The sequence below is a fragment of the Pongo pygmaeus genome, chromosome 12 (assembly GCF_028885625.2).
Source record: "Pongo pygmaeus isolate AG05252 chromosome 12, NHGRI_mPonPyg2-v2.0_pri, whole genome shotgun sequence".
Classification (NCBI taxonomy): domain Eukaryota; kingdom Metazoa; phylum Chordata; class Mammalia; order Primates; family Hominidae; genus Pongo; species Pongo pygmaeus.
The window spans coordinates 122,375,587-122,394,728 of record NC_072385.2 but is presented as its reverse complement, the minus strand read 5'-3'; the positions used below and the strand labels follow the sequence as shown (position 1 = coordinate 122,394,728).

General features: G+C 47.7%; 1 protein-coding gene across 1 annotated transcript; it reads right to left on the bottom strand.

The window, feature by feature from the left end:
* Positions 1-220: 220 nt before the first annotated feature.
* Positions 221-12,048, bottom strand: NTSR2 (neurotensin receptor 2). The gene is given in 5 exon segments (XM_054475710.1): positions 221-596; positions 598-766; positions 2,079-2,169; positions 4,011-4,284; positions 11,282-12,048. Coding segments are annotated over 5 exon segments (1,233 nt in total). The 5' UTR covers positions 11,906-12,048; the 3' UTR covers positions 221-521.
* Positions 12,049-19,142: the final 7,094 nt, after the last annotated feature.

The following is a 19,142-nucleotide window of genomic DNA, read 5'->3' as shown; positions in this document are numbered from 1 at the left end:
GCTGCCAGTGTCAACAGCAGCTCCCTGCCTGGGAGAGAATGGAGAATCTTACTACAGCTCATGTGAGGCACCAATTTGGTCAGCTTCTGGGGCACTGCTGATTGGTCATTTGAGGAAATTTACAGGACACCTGAGCGTAAAACTACAGCAGCGTGTCCGGGGCTTTCAGGACAGCAGGAAAGCAATGATGATAGCCGTGCAACAACAGTAACAGCAGAAATCGTGCCAGCAAAAATTTATTGAGCATCTACTACGCACCAGGCTCTGTGCTAAGCACTTTAGTCTCAGACAACACTAAGAGATGGGTGCTGTTCTTTATCTGCACTACACAGACGAGGGAGCCTGAGGCTAGGAGGGGTCACGTGGCTTCCCTGTACTTGATGTTTCTCAGCAGAGCTGGGCTTGATCGAAGTCGCCCTGGCTGCGAAGCTTGAATGATTAGTGATAAGGTTGCTCACCTGCTTTGCCAGGTGACTAAGCAGCTAGTCCTTTTGCTTGTTCTGTTCGTTCTTGCATTACATTCAGGTCCGGGTTTCTGGGGGATCCCCAAAGCCTGAAGCTGTATCCATTAGGGTGGGACTCTGGGGCTTCGGGGGGTAACCGCTTCATGGGGTGGTGCGCTCCACACAGGGAGCTGACGGCTTCCAGGAAGAGTTTTCTGAAGGAGGAGGACACGGCGTTGTAGAGAAGAGGAGTCACAGCTGAGCTGACGTAGAGAAGTGTGTTGGTCACCAAGCAGAAGTAGTGGTAGAAATTGTCCAGTGGGCTGCAAGAGAAACCCAGAAGCCTGGTTAGAGGACCTGTCACCTCCTCACAGTGTCCACTTCCTGCTGGAGAATGCCTCTCCTCCAGAGGGCTGCATGAGGAAGCCTATGTTCTGCTATCAGGAAGCACAGTGTTTTTGTTTGTTTGTTTTTGAGATGGAGTCTTGCTCTGTCTCCCAGGCTGGAGTGCAACGGCATGGCTCACTGCAACCTCCGCCTCCCGGGCTCAAGCAATTCTCCTGCCTACAGTCCTGAATAGCTGGGACTACAGGCGCACACCACCGTGCCCAGCCAATTTTTGTGTTTTTAGTAGAGACGCGGTTTCACCATGTTGGCCAGACTGGTCTTGAACTCCTGACCTCAGGTGATCCACCTGCCTTAGCCTCCCAAAGTGCTGAGATTACAGGCATGAGCCACCGTGCCCAGCCAGGAAACACAATGTAAATTCCATAAATGTTTCGTCACCAGCAGCTGACGCCCTCCACCCAGCCTCTATGATCTGCCATCCCTGGCTGTGGTTCCTGGTCACCTCATGATAAGGTGACACTGCCGACTGACAGGGGCCATCTGTCCAGCCACTGAGGCCCCGGGTGCCCCGGGCTGCTGCGTGTGGTCAGGAGATGTGGCTGCACTAAGAGCCGAAGGTCCTTCTGAGGAGCCGCACTCCTTGCTGCAGATTCTTTGCAGTGCACTTGGCACGAGCTCATGTTGCCCGCGCAAGTATAAGGGGTGCTGGTGGCTCCTGAGGAGGAGGCATCTGTCACATGGCTCTTTCTGTGGAGGCTTCCTGGGACCTCGATTCTTTTGGATGTTTGATTCCCACTTATGATTGAGGCACAGTGATTTCTGAAAGGCAGATTATGAATTCTCTCATCTTCTCCAACCATGTCATAAAAGGGGGTGCATATCTTGGTCTCTGCTGAGGGGACCTTTGTTAGCTCATGGGGTCGCAGCTTTGTGTCTTCCTCACACTTTCCTTGGAATAGGAGAGGAAGGAGAGAGAGGGGAAGCCTCAGAAGCATGGCCCGTGCTCCCCCTCCCCAGACTGTAGGCTTCTCTTTCTCCTGTAGTGAGAATCCCACAGTCTTGGCTAGGCCTCTCATGCACACGGCCTTACCAGGTCAGAGACAACGTTCTGTTCCCCATCCCTGGCTGGGAGATTTCAAGGCACAGACTGCACGGGACCAGGTGGAATGCAGTCCAGGGTTCCAGAGGACCCAGCAATGGAGGGTCCCTCTGGAGAGCAATGGAGACCCCAGGCCCAGCCCGGTTGGGCCCCCTCCCTGTGTGCTAGGGTCCTTCTGCCACACTCACTCAGTCCACGCGTCATCAGGGACGTAGCAGTACATGAGCCTGCGGGCATGGTACGGCAGCCAGCAGATGACATACATGATCACAATGGCTCCTGCAGAGCATTGGAAAGGGAGAGACAGCACCAGGAGAAAGCAGACACATTCTCAGTTACACCATTGCAAAGGGAGGATGATGCCCAAGGAAATAGCAGCATTTCCCTCTAACCTGGTCCTGGAGTGAAGTGTTGGAAGGAGGCTTTGAGGTTATCTGATATATCCCAACCTGAATCTCTTCTCAAACCTTATGTGATCCTGTCCTCTGGGTGAATGTCCACTCTGGCCATGACCAGGACACAGCATGCTTCTAGGACCTCCTCCTGGCCACTAGAATATAGATATTCCCAACCCAGGGCTAGATATCCCTACCTGGTTATCGATCTGCATGTACAACAGAAATGTGTCTTTCTTGGGCCAGGCATGGTGGCTCACGCCTGTAATCCCAGCACTTTGGGAAGCCGAGGCAAGTGGATCAGTTGAGGTCAGGTGTTTGAGACCAGCCTGGCTAACAGGATGAAAATTAGCCGGGTGTGGTGGCAGGTGCCTGTAATCCCAGCTACTTGGGAGGCTGAGGCAGGAGAATTGCTTGAACCTGAAAGGAGGAGGTTGCAGTGAGCTGAGACCACGCCACTGTGCTCCAGCCTGGGTGACAGAGCAAGACTCCATCTCAAAAAGAAAAAAAAAAATGAACTTGTGTCTTTCTTGTCTTAGAAAGCCTCTTGCTCCTTTAGTCCTTCTCTGGTTAATTTACAGCACTGCCATTCATCTGGCACTCAAGCCATAAGCCAGAGACTCCTATTTTTCTGTTCCTTTCTATATCAAGTCTATTGAAAAGTTTCTTCTTAGCATCTCTCCTCTGTGTGCTTTCCCTGCTCTTATGGCTACCTCCCTAAGAGACTCTTACCGCCTCTGCACTGGACTATGACGAGTTTCCCAACCTCCCACCCCTTCCCTCTCCTGCTTCTACTTTGCTCTGACTGGCAAAGCCATCATCTAGCCCAGGGTAGCCCCTGGACCAGCAGTGTCAACATCAGTGAGAAGCCTAGTAGAAGTGCAGAATCTTGGGCCCTGCAGTTTGCATTTTACAACTCTCCAGATCATTCTTACGCACACTGAAGTTTTAGAGGCACCGTTTAGCCCATTCTCCAAAGAGCTGAGTGCAGTAGGTCTCAAAAGCAAATCTCCCGTCACTCATGGACATCAACTTTTTCAATGACTGACCATTGTCCGTAAAATGAAGTCTGACACCTTCATGTGCTGACTTTGTGTTACTTATCACATCACATTGCACTCAGCTCTTGCGTCTCTGTCCATACACAAGATTGTGACATTGATGACAGCAGAGACCCTGTCTTGTACTTGATCCTTCCATACCCTAGCTAGTGCCTGGGTTACGGTGGGTACTTGGAGAGACCTCTGCTCTCCGGTGCCTTTTGGAGTTTCTCTTATAAGGCCAAATTTTCCCAGAGACTTACAAAACAAGAAAGCAAACAGATCAGTGTTGTAGGAGGGAAAATGGAGTTTGAAGGGAACTGGATTTAGGTACCCAGCCCATCTAAGAGTCCACCATTTGCAGCCACAGTCTTCAACCATAACTGCTCCTCGTGTTCATCCACACCGCCAGACTCACTGAAAACTGGTCAGGTCTCTGTTTGCCTGTGTGTGCTATTCCCTGGAGCAGATCGGAGGCTTCATGTACAGAATTCCTATTCTTTCCTTTAATTATAGCACCGAACCCTACAGGAAGTCTGTTGGTTATACAGTTCCCCTGGGGCATAGGATAAAGGAAGCCTTGAGAGAGGTAGGGACTTGCTGAGGTCACCCGGCCAGGGATTGGTGGAGGCAGCCCCGGAACCTGGGCCCCTTTCTTCTGGGGTGATGTTACAGAGGACTTAACTGAGAACCTGGACGCTGCGCTGGAGGCTGCGGATCCGGCGCACATCTTTGTGTCTCACCAGGCTGACCTGGCCTCCCTGGATAAAGGTCTTCTTCCATACGATGAATCTGAGGAGACCCTCCTCACTCAGCAGCTCCAGGCGGCTGGGGGTGGAGCTGCCCGGGGTAGAAGTGGACGGCACTTGGGAGCAGAGGGCCAGCAGGTGGCTCACTGTGACCCCGTTCAGGAAAGCAGTTAGTGCCAAGGGGAGCACGAAGGACACCAGCACATTCACCTGTGGAGGTAATGCCAAGGGCTATGGGGCAGCACCAGGGCCCTGCGGCCCTCGCCACCTGGCTGTGCCCCAGGCCCGGAATCTGCATGAGCAGAAGGAGCGGCAGAAGGGTTAGAAGATAAGGTTGAGAAAGTTCTCAGAAAGTGAGGAGAGAGAAAATGAAATTTCGGATTAGTTTAGGATGTTCATAATAGGGGTTCCAGGAAGAAAAAAAAACAGAGAAAACAGAGGGGAGGAAATTTTATTTAAAAATGCATTCAAGAAAGTTTTCCCAACGTTGAGGAATCTGAGCTTCTAGACTGAAAGGCTGCCTGAGTGCCCAGAAGGGATGGAAATAGACTCATGGCAGGTCTCGTTCTTATGATGTTTAGCCCTTGGGTATAAAGAGAAGATCTTGAAAGCTTCCAAACAGATAAAACAGGTCACATAGATAGGATGGAAAACCAGAATGACATTCACTTCTTAAAAGCAATGGTGGAAGCTAGAAAATCATGAGCAGTGCTTTACAGTTTGTGAGAAAAATGGCTTCCATCTTAGAATTTTATACCCAGCCATATTATGACAAACGTGAGGATAAAAGAAAACAATTTTTGACATGCAAATTCTCAAATTTTTTTACCCTCTGTGGACCCTTCCTCAGGTCTCAGGAGATTAAAAAAACGTATGTTCTAAACAAATAAGGTTATAAGCCAATAAAGAGGAAGACCTGTCATTCAAAATGGGGTATCCTACAGAAGACCCACCAAGTGATGGAAGGGAACCTCCAGGGGGCCCCTGTGCAGATGGAAGGGAGCTCCCAGGGGGCCCCTGTGCAGATGAGACTTCCCTATGGTCCCCCTGTGCACTAGAGAGCAACCAGTGGGACTGGAGCAGGAGGCCAGAGAGCTCCAGGGAGAACTGAAAAATAAAAGAAGAAACTGGTAGATTATCTAATGGATCAGAACATATTGAAAGGGCATTTACACTTGTGATAGAGAAGCTGAAAATGAACTACAAATAAGTATGTAAAAAACTATGCAAATGAAAAAAAAGACCATACATTATTAACTGCAAAGAAAACAAAAGTCCTTGGATTAGAAAAATACAACACATGGGTCATCTGTGAAGAATGTTTACATAGTCACAATTACATAAATACTGAACATAAATTTAACCCAGCACAGGGATACACTGGAAGGAGGATGGGGCCAGCGTGTGTTGAGGTGATGGTGGCAGAGGGCAGGGATAGGAATGTAGGAGAGTGAAATGCTCATTTTCTATAGATATAAGACAGTGGATACAATTTAAAACTGAGAAATAAAGCTAGTGTGCTCTTTAGAAATATGGAGGCAAAGAGGGCAAGAGACAAGAACACATGGTATTTGCCTCTCAACTAGAGAAACAGAGAAATGAATCAGAGTGTGGAGAACGACGGGATTGCTGTTTTCCATCACACACCTTGGGTTATCATCATTGATACTATTTGACTTAGAAAAATGAATTTATTTATATAATACCCTGTGTTTTAAATGTTTACTTTTAAAAATTCAAAGTCAAGGTGTTCTAGGGTTTCCCCTCATCAGTTCTAACGCTCTCTTCCACCTTTCCCTTAGCAAACATTTTAAACACTGAGCATTTTTTTTTTTTGAGACGAGGTCGCCCAGACTGGAGTGCGGTAGTGCAGTCACAACTTACTGCAACCTCTGCCTCCTGGCCTCAAGTGATCCTCCCACCTCAGCCTCCCGAGTAGCTGGGACTACATGCATGTGCCACTACGCCTGGCTAATTTTTGTATTTTTTGTAGAGATGGGGTTCTCACTATGCTGCCCAGGCTGGTCCTGAACTCCTGAGCTCAAGCAATCTGCCCACCTTGGCTTCCCAAAGTGCTGGGATTACAGGTGTGAGCCACTGTGCCCGGACTAACTGAATGATATTTAATACTACTTTAAAATCAGTATGAAATATCTGAATTGGACCCTGGGCCTTTTTATGGAGTTATCATTCATGCCTTTTTATCTTAATGCTTGCTCGCAAATCAGCAACACTGAGGGAAAAATAAAACACTACCTATGACCATCAATTTAGTTTGTTGAGGAACCAAACAGGTTTATATCAGTAATGACATACTTAATTACTATCAATTTGTAGCTTTAATACCAGTCAAAACAAAGATCAAAATTAAAAAGATATTTATACATTAGTAATTAATCTTTGGGAGTTTTAAAATCTTTCTGGGAAAACTATAGGTTTTCATACTTTCAAAAACTGTAAGCAATTTTCTTGGACAAAAAAAACACTGGTTAATATGAACAGTGAATCAACTCACTGATAAAATATTAGAACCAAAATAATCCTAATTTGAGTCTGGTCATTTTGTTGTGTTAACATACACTGTATGTTTCAAGTTAAACATTTTTAAACGCACTATTTGTCAAAAGATGCTGTTAGACTGACAGAATTCATTTCACAGCTTCGTTGCTCTGGCCAGGTTGAACCATGTCAAGGAAACTATGTGAGCAGCATATTCAAAACACAAACGTTGCTTGGCACTTTGGCACTGTTTTTTTTTTTTTTTCCAAGCTTGTCTCCCAATTAGGAACAGCCTGGAAGTCACTGCTCCAGACTGTGACAAGTGGTGGAACCCGGCTCCCAGGCATTGTGGAAATGTGGTTCATTGTCACAGCCACGCCAGGCCTCAGCGGAGAACTGCACAGCCAGGTCTGAGCAGCAACGCACTGGCTCTTCTGCTGCAGCTGGGAACCACGTGCAGGCAGCTGGGAGGTAGATTCCTGTACCTGCTGCTCTGTGCTTAGTGCTAGCTTGTTATGGGGCTAAAGGTTACTAGTGTGGATGATAAAAAATATTGGTCCTGACATTAGTAGTTCTGCAAATACACACTCTATAGCCCATGTATCAGCAGCTCTGGAATAATGTCTTGCCTCAATAAGTAGCTCTGGGACTCGGAACCAGAATGTTACAGCTGCTAGATCCAGATCTGCCCAAGGCTTCGAAGGTGAACAAAAAAATAGAGTGCCACTCATATCAGTGATTTTGACTCGTCTTTACTCAGGATCTTTACTCATAGTTAAAATATTGGCAGGTTCTACATACCTATGCAACTCCCAGTGGTCGTGCAGGTGGCAAACTGCATCTAGGATGGGAGGTGATGATGACCTCACTACCCCCCAAGGTAACTGAGCTGGCTTCTTGTTTGTTAGTAGCTCTGCACCACTAGATTATAAGTCAGAGGTCATACAGAAGCCCCGCTTCCCTGTCAGCATGAGACAGAAAGACTTTCCGAAGAGGGAGGGCCCGTGGGTGCTCAAGCTTGTGAAGGAACCACCTTTCCTCTTGGCTTTGTAGATGTGACCCCAAGTGCCTCAGCCTACTTTGCAGTCCTCAGATTCAAACAGGTCCTCAAGCGGCTCCCACTTGCTGGACAGCTTCAGTTTAAAGTCAGAGTCCATGGTCACAGCCTCTGAGGCCAAGAAACCGGGTCAAGACTGCAGGAAGGCACGCAGGCACGTTAGCCCTTGCGATCCTGCTACCCAGCAGCAACAGCAGGACCTGAATCGATGTGGCAAAAGGAGGATAATAACCCTTGGTAGAGCTGGGGTACCAAGTGGCAGTGGGCCAAAGTGGTGGGGAGGCCTGGGAAGATCTCCTGGGCAAAGAGAGCAGAGAGATGAGGTTGCGGGTCTCCAGCTGGTCCTCTCCTTGCCGGTCCTTCCAGCTGCTGCCCCAGAGGCACAGGGACAGCTACTGTGGGGTTCCTCATCCTATCAAACTCTCACACCCCTTTGCTTACTCATGCTCAAATTTTTAAAAAATGTACGTATATAACTTTGTTTAAACAGTAAAGATGTTTTCAAAGCAAAAAAATTAAAATAAAAAACAACAAACAAAAAGTGAATCTAGGCCGGGCGTGGTGGCTCACGGCTATAATCCCAGCACTTTGGGAGGCTGAGGCGGGCAGATCATGAGATCAGGAGATCAAGACTATCCTGGCCAACATGGTGAAACCCCATTTCTACTAAAAATACAAAAATTAGCTGGGCATGGTGGCACGCACCTGTAGTCTGAGCTACTCGGACTACTCGGAGCTACTCCTGCTGAGGCAGGAGAATCGCTTGAACCCAGGAGGCTGAGGTTGCAGTAAGCCAAGAACGTGCCACTGCACTCCAGCCTGGCGACAGAGTTGAGACTCCATATCAAACAAAACAAAACAAAACAAAAAGTAAATCCAGAGAAGGCAAATGGAGCTGAGTTATTAAGGAGAAGCCGGGGTGGAGGAAGGAGGGAGCTTGATGATGAGTGAGGAGAGGAGGAAGGGAAGGAGAAGGGCAGAGCAGGCAGGGAGGGAGAGAAGACGGGATAGGTGGGAAGGCCCTGATTCTGCTTCCTGTGAGCCAGGCACTGTACCAGGCTGGGAAGGGAGAGCTGGAGTTAAACCCTCAGGCAGGAAGAAAAGGCAGGAAAGGAAAGAAGGTGAACATTTGTTGAGGACCTGCAATATTCTGGGCAATTCCACATGATCTCATTGAATTATCACAGAGGATGCCAGCAGCCATGTTCTTGTCCTGTGGACAGACCTGGGCATATGAACCCTACCCACAGACACCCAGAGGCCTCTTTCTGAGTCTGGGAAGAGAAGGAGAGAGAGGGGCTCCTGGGAGCCCTGAGCCCCTGACTCTGACCTGAGATCTCAGCTGCCCCAACATCCTTGCTTCAATTTTTTATTTTGGCTGAAGTTGCCTCCAGTTCTGTTTCCATCATTTGCAACATAGAGTTCTGACTACACCCCTCTCCAGCCTCTTTTTCCCCTTCCATAATGTCTAGATTTTTTCATTCAGAAAGAGATTATGAACTTTTAATTTTTAATTTTTATTTTTTGAGACAGGGTCTTGCCCTGTCACCCCTGCTGGAGTGCAGTGATGCAATCATGACTCAATGCAACCTCAAATTCCTGGGTTCAAGGGATCTTCCTGCCTCAGGCTCCTCAACAGCTAGGACTACAGGCATGCCACCATGCCTAGCTAACTATTTTATTTTTAGGAGAGACAGGGTTTCACTATGTTGCCCAGGCTGGTCTCGAACTCCTGGCCTCAACTGATCCTCCTGCCTTAGCCTCCCAAAGTGCTGAGATTACAGGCTTGAGCTACTACACCGAGACTTATAAACTTTTAAATGTGAAGTTCCATGTAAAATAAACAAGGAAACAAATAAATACATCTTCCTCAGGCATTTGGTCCCTCCATCCCTCTCTCCAGGCCAGATCCCACCCTCCATACTCCACATCCACGGGAGACCTGTGTCCTGCTTCCAGGTGCCCATTGGAGCCCCCAGACCCACGGGAAAATCACTGCAGACAGTTGCTCATGGCAGATTCCATGTGATGAGCAAGGGATCTCTGGGCTGAGCCTGTCAGAAAGGAACTAGGGGAGGAAGATGTTGTTTAAAGAAATAAGAGGTGACAAGTTCAGTGGAGAGAAGGCCCTATTGCTGGGACAGCCACTCCACAGAGGTACACTTCTGAAGATGACTCGGTGGCCTCTGTGGATTCCGGGGGTGGGACTGTGGGGCATGCTCAAGATCTGGAAGGATTCTGGCCATGGAGAGTCCCTCTCCCCTCCACAGTGTTTAGATTGAATGGGAACAAAGCGGCTCCACTGAACACCCACGAAATCTTAAGACGCCTGCTCCATGGATTTCTCCTGGTCATGAGTAAAAAGCAGGTTGGTGAGTGAACACCTTGCCTGAAGCCCTTCAGTCCTCTACCCCTGCCCAGGGGATGGATGAGCAGACACGAACAAAGGTGGGATCTTCAGAAACAAGGAAAGGGTATAGGAAGAGAGAGGGGACTTTAGAGAGGGCCCTTCGACTGTGTAGGCAGGCTGGGCTTCCAGCTGCAGGAGGCAGCTTAATATGAGAGGGAGCCTAACCTGGGGACGTGGCACTAAGAAGCCGCTTAGGAGGCTGCTTAGGACGAGTCCCCTAAGCAGCCTCTGCACCCTCCATGTGCCCTGATGAATTCACACAGTAAACTCTCCCACATACCCTCGTGTGCCAGTGTGCAGAGAAGGGATCCTGGCTCCACCCTGCTTTGTTCCTTTAGGTTTCCTGGTAGCCCAGCAGGGCCTGGAGGGGCCTGTGCTTTCTCAGCCTTTCCCACTTCCCCAGTGTGCTGGATACGTGAGATCATGGTCTAATGTGACTAGAGCAAGTGACCAGAGGACACTGGCTTATAGAATGATGCGGAAATGGAGACAGACACTTAGAAAGGTGAGCATCACTTTCAGAAAATGCATTGTGAAGTGCTGCAAATACATCATATGCTGAGAGAATTCAGAAGACAGGGGAGAGTCCCTGGAGTTGGGGAGGAGGTGAGGTCAGAGCTGCACTTTGGGGAATAAGAAGGGTTGGAATCAAAAGCAGAAGAATGAGCTTCCGACTTAAAAGCCAGAGGCTGGGCATGGTGTGGGGTTCGGGGAAAGTGGGAGCAAGAGGTGTGGGGGGACAAGTGGCCTGGGGGAGGCAAGGCTGTCAAGGAGAAGGTAACAGGAAATGAGGTTAGAAGCCTGATCAGGCCTCTGGAAGAGAGGCCGGGAGTGCCTTCCCCGTCCCCACCCTACCTCCAGGGAGGTCCTCTCCAGAGCCGTCTGGGGGGCTCCTTGGAACACAGACTTCGGGCTACTGAGGCAGGAACCTGGGTGGGTCATGGACTCCGTATTTTCACAGGCTCTGCAGGCAAGTTTACGCCCAGTAATGTCTGAGCACCACTCTCGCAAGAGTGGGAACATTGACTTTGGAGTTAATTTTGAATTGAAATCGGGACTTCTCTCAATGCTTCACCTTGGCCACACCTCCCTCCGTCTAGTAAAATGGGACGGAGCAACGGGACCCAACTTTCTGGGTGGTGGCGAGCATTAGAGTTGAAAATGTCTGTTCCCCCGGGGAGAGGGGGTTCCCTCCTCCCAGCACCGCCCCTCCCGCCAACTCCCGCTCTCCACGCCGTTACCTGGATAAAGACTTGGAGCGCGGTGCGGCTCACCAGCACCGTGCACACTCGCGAGGCGGGCTCCGGCTCCCCGTCCGCCGTCTCCAGTTCGTGCTTCTGCCCCATGATGACGGCCATGGGCAGGGCGAGGCCGAGCGAGGCGGCCCACAAGAGCGCCACCAGCCGCCGGGTCCGGGGCCGCGTCAGCAGGCTGCGGGCACGCAGGGGCTGGCACACCGCTAGGCAGCGCTCGGCGCTCAGGCCTGCCACGCTCAGCACCGTGGCGTAGGCGCACAGCTCGCGCACGAAGTAGTAGCCGCGGCAGCCCAGGTCGCCAAAGACCCAGGGGTAGTGGAACCACACGAAGCTGTAGAGCTCCACCGGCACGCCGACCAGTAGCAGCAGCAGGCCCGCGAGCGCCAGGCTGAGCACGTGGTAGCGTAGGCGCCCCGCGCGCCCGGCCCGCGCCTTCAGCACCACGTGCACGGACAGCGCATTGCCCGCCGAGCCCAGCGCCCAGATGAGTGCGTAGAGCGCGGTGAACAGCACCTTGGCCCAGAGGCGCGTGTCCACCCCCAGTCGGGCATCCAGGCTCAGCCCCGGGTTGGAGCTGGGCTGCGGGGGCCGCGGGCTGCTGGTCTCCATCCCGTTCCCGCGGCCTGCGCTCCCTCCCTCTCACTGCCCGGAGTCTGGGCGAGCTGCCTGGTTAGTGAGCACCTCCTCTTCTCTGGGAGCCTCTAGAACTGGGAGGACACGCCCCCTAAAGGGTGTCCCTGAGCCAACGTGGGACCGCGAGTGACAGCCCGTTAGCGTCGGTCACACGTCTGGGTTCAGTTCAACCCAGGGAAGCGCGTGCTGGTGGAAAGGGGGTTCCTTTGGGGGCTGATAGTCACGAGTTGGGCCGGACTCCACCACTTTCCAACTTTGTGAACTTGGTCAAGTTTTTTAACCTCTCTGAATCTGGTTTTGCAACTTTATTATCGACACTGCAGAATTTCTGGGAAGATGAAATGAGCGCACGTGTGTGGAAGTTTCTACCTGCAGCATAAATAGACATGGTGCTTTCGTCTTGCGCCTTGGCCCTTGTGTTGCTTTGTGTGTGTGTGCAGCTCGGGAGAGGTCTTGGGAAAGACTTTCCCAGCACTTCAGCATTTTGTTATTGTTCTTGCTAAAGGGCTGTTTCAATGCCATCCTAAGAGCCCCAGGAAGCTCCTTTGTCACTGAGAATTCATCCTCATGGTGCCACACTTTCCCAGTCCTTTGAGAGTGTCATTCTCATGGAGCTAGGGGATGAAGTGAGAAGTGTTTTTAGCATGTTTTAAAACCTTTCACTTTTCTAAATTCATGCAGAACACCAGAACTTTAAAGCTGAAAAGCCCAGAGGCCTTCTCATCTCATCCAAGAACCCCTGGTATTTACTGGGGGGCAGAATTGAAATTGGAACCCAGGGATCCTGACTTTTTTGTCTTCAGCAAAGTTATTATGGCCCAGTGATAATCAGTTTAATCTTCCATGTGGGCATATAACCATATCTACATTGAAATTGAGATTATGTAAATTTACTTTTACTCTGCACAATAAATTTATTGAAATTATAAGCATTTATTGAATGACGAGAATCACTAACAACCAGGGCTGGATTCTTAGGCATGCAACTGTTTTTGCACAGGGTCCCATGCTTGAAAAGGCCTTGTCCTGAGTCAAATGCTGTTGTCATCTGGGAATTCTGCATCATTTTTGAACAAGGAACCCTACAATTTCATTTTGTGTAGTCTTGCAAATTATGTAGCCAGTTGTAACTACAAATGAGAACATCCCACAAAGAAAGTAACTTGAGCAGAAGTGGTTAGACATATATTCAGTCTGATGTGTTTTGCAACTGAGGAACAAAGAAAGGAAGAGGGCTTTCTTTGTCAGAATGTGTGATTTTTTTAATGGTTTACAACTCCTTCCTAAATGGTATTTTGAAGTTTTAATTGTATTTATTTATTATTTATTTTAAGACAGAGTCTTGCTGTGTCGCCCAGGCTGGAGTGCAGTGGCACAATTTCCGTTCACGGCAACCTCTGCCTTGAGGGTTCAAGTGATTCTTGTGTCTCAGCCATTCAAGTAGCTGGGATTACAGGTGTACACCACCATGACTGGCTTTTTTTTTGTTATTTTTAGTAGAGACAGGGTTTCACTATGTTGGCCAGGCTGGTCTCAAACTCCTGGCCTCAAGCAATCCATCCGCCTCAGCCTCCCAAAGTGCTGGGATTACAAGTGTGAGCCACTGTGCCTGGCCCTGAACTTTTAATTTTAAAAGAAAGGTCGTGTCCAGTTAATTTCCTGTGATCTCAAGGAAATTAAGAGATGAATCAAGACCCTAAAACAATAGGAGAGATGATGAAATTGCTGGGCAGTGGAGAGGTTGTGGTGACGCACAGTGCTCGTTTCTCTGAAATCATTTTTTGTTTAGAATAATTTTATACAGTATCTCACAGGTTTAAAAGCTTTTAATGAGTTAATGAACTGCTACAGATCCAACTGTTTTTTCTATATAGAAGTCTCAGTATATGATGTGAAATCTGACACAAAATAAAAAATGTTTGTCACGACCACTACCCCACTCTGTCCCTGTTTCAGCTCTGATTGTGTTCCACCTGAAGACTCCTCGGAGGAGAGAGGGAAGCCCATGTGAACAGGCAGCAGAGAAGTTCTTGTATGATATATGATGTTTGGGGTTGAGAAATTATTTCAGAATAATTTCTTTAATATCAAGCAATATATGCCTTTCCTGTCTGCTTCCTCTTTTCTGTTACTCTAAGCGATGGAGTGTATCATGCTTCTCCTTTTGCTTTTGTGCCAGCAACTCAAAATCAAATGTAATATTTACCCTGATATCCTAAAGGTTAACATTTTTGCCTTTTCTTCTTCACATGCATAAAATCACTTCTGCTGCATATTGAAGTACAATGGTCATTTCAAAGGAAAGAATTTGTGCACTTGTCCGAGTCACAAGATGAACTTGCTGCTTTTTCCTTGGAATATTATTTTTACTTGAAAGTATGACTGCCAAACTATGGTTATTTAGGCCTGAGTATTTGACAGATATATTCTTTTTCTTTTCTTTTTTTTTTTTTTTTTTTTTTTGAGACGGAGTTTCGCTCTTGTTGCCCAGGCTGGAGTGCAATGGTGCAATCTCGGCTCACCGCCACCTCCGCCTCCCAGGTTCAAGCAATTCTCCTGCCTCAGCCTCCCGAGTAGCTGGGATTACAGGCATGTACCACCATGCCCGGCTAATTTTGTATTTTTAGTAGAGACGGGGTTTCTCCATGTTGAGGCTGGTGTCGAGCTCCTGACCTCAGGTGATCCGCCCGCCTCGGCCTCCCAAAGTGCTGGGATTACAGGCGTGAGCCACCACGCCTGGCCAGCAGATATTTTCTTAAAAATGAATGAAGTAAGCCTGGCACTCAGGGAAAATAACAGAACGTATTTTGGTAAATAAATGTATAACATTTGAGCTTGCAAAAAGAAATTAGAATTTTGGGCCATAGTATCTGCCATCATGAACTTGCAGTTTCCCAACATCCAAAGACTTTACTAATGATATCAATGGTGATATTAGATAATGCGATTTTTGTATAATGAAATGTATCAACAGTTGGACGATCTGCATGGCTACTAGGTGAACTGGTATTTTGCAGATAACCAATGTATAAGGGTATAAAATTGTGCGTGAGTAAAAGACCCATTCAAAAGGGAAAGTAGACCAATGGATTTTAATTTAACTGATTATGAAAAATTCATCAGTATAGTTTCAGTTTTCATATTGTAACAACCTTTAAGAAGCCACTACTTGTCAAATTTGGTGTAATATCAGAGAATATCCACAAGTATCTGAAAGATTATTAAAATATCCCCCCTGTTTTTCAATTATATGTCTGTGTGAAATTGACTTTTCTTTATATACAAAGTGACTTTTCTTCATATATGTCAACCAGTGCATAATATTGGAACAGATTGAATGCAGAAGCAGGGAATCAGTTGTCTTCAGTTTAGCCAGACATTAATGAGATTTGCAAAAAATATGAAGCAATACAATGCAATTTTTTAAAACTTGGAAACATGGTTTATTTTTATTTTTATTTTTTTTGAGACGGAGTTCACTCTTGGTGCCCAGGCTGGAGTGCAATGGCATGATCTTGGCTCACTGCAACCTCTGCCTCCCAGGTTCAAGCGCTTCTCCTGCCTCAGCCTCTCGAGTAGCTGGGATTACAGGCATGCGCCACCACACTCGGCTAATTTTGTATTTTTAGTACAGATGGGGTTTCTCCGTGTTGGTCAGGCTGGTCTCGAACTCCTGACCTCAGGTGATCCGCCCACCTCGGCCTCCCAAAGTGCTGGGATTACAGGCGTGAGCCACCACACCCAGCTGGAAACATGGTTATTTCTAATAAAAATGCATTGTTAGCATGTAATGGGTTTATCATCTTTTCATGAATTAAAAATATATACTTAAAAAATTCTCAGTTTTAATTTTAAAAAGTATAACATTTTTGTCTCAGGACCCTTTTATACTCTTAAAAATGACGATCCAGAGAACTTTTGTTTATGTGGGTTATATCTATCAATATTTACAGTATTAAAAGTAAAACAAAACTAAAACTAAAAAATTTGAAAACTGTAAGATTAAACTTAAGTTTTCACATCAAGTTTAAGGATTCCATATGGATGAATGTTAAACAAATTTTTTGAACCAAATAACCAGTACCAATACATTCTTAACTTTTTAATGGGTATATTAGTTTGTTTTCATGCTGCTGATAAAGACATACCCGAGACTGGGTAATTTATGACATAGAAAAGAAGTTTAACGGACTCACAGTTCCACATGGCTGGGGAGACCACACAATCATGGTGGAAGAGCAAGGGATGCCTTACATGGCAGCAGACAAGAGAGACTGAGAGCCAAGTGCAAGGGGAAACCCCTTATAAAACCATCAGACCTCTTGAGACGTATTCACTACCATGAGAACAGTATGGGGGAAACAACCTCCATGATGCAATTATCTCCCACCAGGTGCCTCCCACAACACATGGGAATTATAGGAGTTACATATGAAGATGAGATTTGGGCGAAGACACAGCCAAACTATGTCAATGGGTTTCATGTAGCTCAGTAAGGCCTGTAGGGAAAAGGTAGGTTTCTGCTTCTCTTTGGAAGAATCCTCCAAGTGCTTAGCCTCCCAAGGTCTAGGTTGGTGTGATGCTGGGCTTGCAGTCAGAAAAGGCAAGGACAGGTCTTGGCTTCTGCTGCTCATTTGTCTTATGGCTTGTCCAAGTCACGCAGCTTTTCTCAGCCTTGGTTTACTCATCTGAAATGGAGGGCTGATAAGACTACTATCTGTTTTTCATACCTCATTGAGTTAGAGCAATGAGTAGATAAGAATCACAGGGATTGCTGTAATCCCAGCGCTTTGGGAGGCCAAGGCAGGCAGATCACCTGAGGTCAGGAGTTCGAGACCAGGCTGGCCAATATGGCAAAACCCTGTCTCTACTAAAAAATACAAAAATTAGCCAGGCACAGTGGTGCACATCTGTAATCCCAGCTACTCACGAGGCTGAGGCACAAGAATCGCTTGAACCTGGGAGGCAGAGGTTTCGGTGAGCCAAGATCACGTCACTCTCTCCAGTCTGGGAGACAGAGTGAGACTCTGTCAAAAAAAAAAAAAAAAAAAAAAAAAAAAAAAAAAAAAAATTCACAGGGACTGAAGCTCCTTGGCTGTTACTTACTTCAGGGAGTTAAACCTTTAATGCCTACACAGGAGGGAAGCCCAAAGATAAAGGAGACAGTCTCTGGTCTTTCATGTGTGGCGCTGTTGTGGGTGGCTACGTTTTCCAGAGAGAGCATCAAGGACATGTATTGATGCCTTCACAGGACAGCTCTAGGTAAGCATTCTCTATCATGTAGAAAGAGGAGAATTTTCTTTGTATTTTCTGCAAGTGGGCATCTCCAGACAGGTCAGGGGAGGACTGGAAAACACAGTGAACGTGGAAGTGAGGGAATTTAGCACCATCGAATTGCCGAGGGGGTCCCCTCAACAGGCGTGCGCAGAAGGCTGAGAATTTCTGTCTTCACCAGGGGATCGGGGCACAATGACTGCTCTGCTCCCTGTTTGTAAATCTCATTCATGGTCATAGGAACTTGAAGCCCTTCACAGAGTATATCCATGCACAGATGCTCTGGGCCTGGCTCTTGCTTCTACAATACTCGTCAGAGCCTAATGTTGCCTCTGAATAAGAATAAAACATCATTTGTGTTTGCACTGATTTCAGCCTGTATTGGAAGACTGACCCTTGATATTTGCCACTTTGCAGAATCAAAGTCTTGGCTTTCCTGTTCAACTGCTGAGCAGGCAGCTACCTTCCTCTGTTTCTAATTCAGCAGAGAATAATTAGAACTACTCAGTGCCGGAGGACTCTAACAGGTGCAGGAAGTTATGGAGAGCAGCAGTTCTGAGTCCAGGGGTGGAGAGCTGCTCTATTTTGGGCAATAGCATCAAGTATTACAAGGCTTTCTGGCTGGCCAGGAGGTGTCTGGGGCCAGGACCCCGGGTTTCCTGTTTGCTTTGTGTGCTCTGGGTCCTGGCCTTCTTGTATTTTGCATGCAAGCTTTCATTAAAATAACCTGTTCTATAGACTGAGTTGTGTCCCCCAAATTAGGATGTTAAAGGCCAAACTCCTAGTGTGACTGTATTTGGAGTAAGGGAGTAATTAAGGTTAAATGATGTTGTAAGGGTGGGGCCCTGATCCCATAGGATTAGTGTTCTTAAAGAGGAGACACCAGAGAGCATTCTCTTCCTCCCCTGTCCCCTCTTCACCATGTGAGGACATGGTGAGGAGTCAGCCCCAGGAAGAGGGCCCTCCCCAGCACCCCACCATGCCAGCACCTTGTCCCTGGACTTCCAGCCTCTAGTACAGTGAGAAAATAAATTCCTGTTGTTAACCAGTCTATGGTATTTTGTTATGGCAGCCTGAATTGTCTTTGACAGTTTCTAATCCCTATGCAGCTTTTGGTCTGATGCCAACACGTGGACTAGAGAGAATATTTAAAAATGCAGAGGTAATTCCCTCTTATCCTCACTCCAGGATTGAGTCACAGGAGGATTTTCTGACTCAGAGAAGCAGAGTTTACCTTCATAGGAACAACAGAGATGTGTGTGTGTGTGTGGGTGGGTGGGTGTGTGTGTGTGTCAGAGAGAGAGAGCGTTCTCGATGAGCTCTGGCTTCCACAGAGCTTGGCCGGTGGTGGAAGGTGAGTGAAAGGAGAGGGAGTTCCAGTGTTTGCTCCTCTGACTGGGTCCCTCTGGACTGATTGCCATGGGTCGGCTGACAACCTTGACACCCAAGGGCCGCAGGGTGATCCTCTCCTCCAGCCACTCTTTGGTGTGTTAGTTTTCTAGGGCTGCTGTAACAAATTGCTGGAAACTTAGTGGCTTAAAACAATACACATTTATCACCTGATAGTTGAGTAGGGTAGAAGTGCAACCCGGGTTTCACTAGGCTAAAATACAGATGCTGGAAGGATGCGTTCCCTTCTGGGAGCTCCAGGGGAGAATTCATTTCTTGCCTCTCTGCTTCCTAGAGGCCACCTGCATTCCTTGGCTTGAGGCCCCTCCTCCATCTTCAGAGCCAGCAGCGGCAGGTTGGGTCCTCTCACGCCGTATCTCTGTGCTCTCTTCTGCCTCCCTCTTCCTCTTTTAAGAACCCTCATGATTGTATTGAGCCCACCTGGGTGAACATAGCAAGGACAGAGGCTGGGATGTGAGTGAGGGATGCCAGGTGTGCATCAAGCTCTGCGGTGGTGAAGACAGGTAGAAGAAGAGGGGCTAGGGTGACT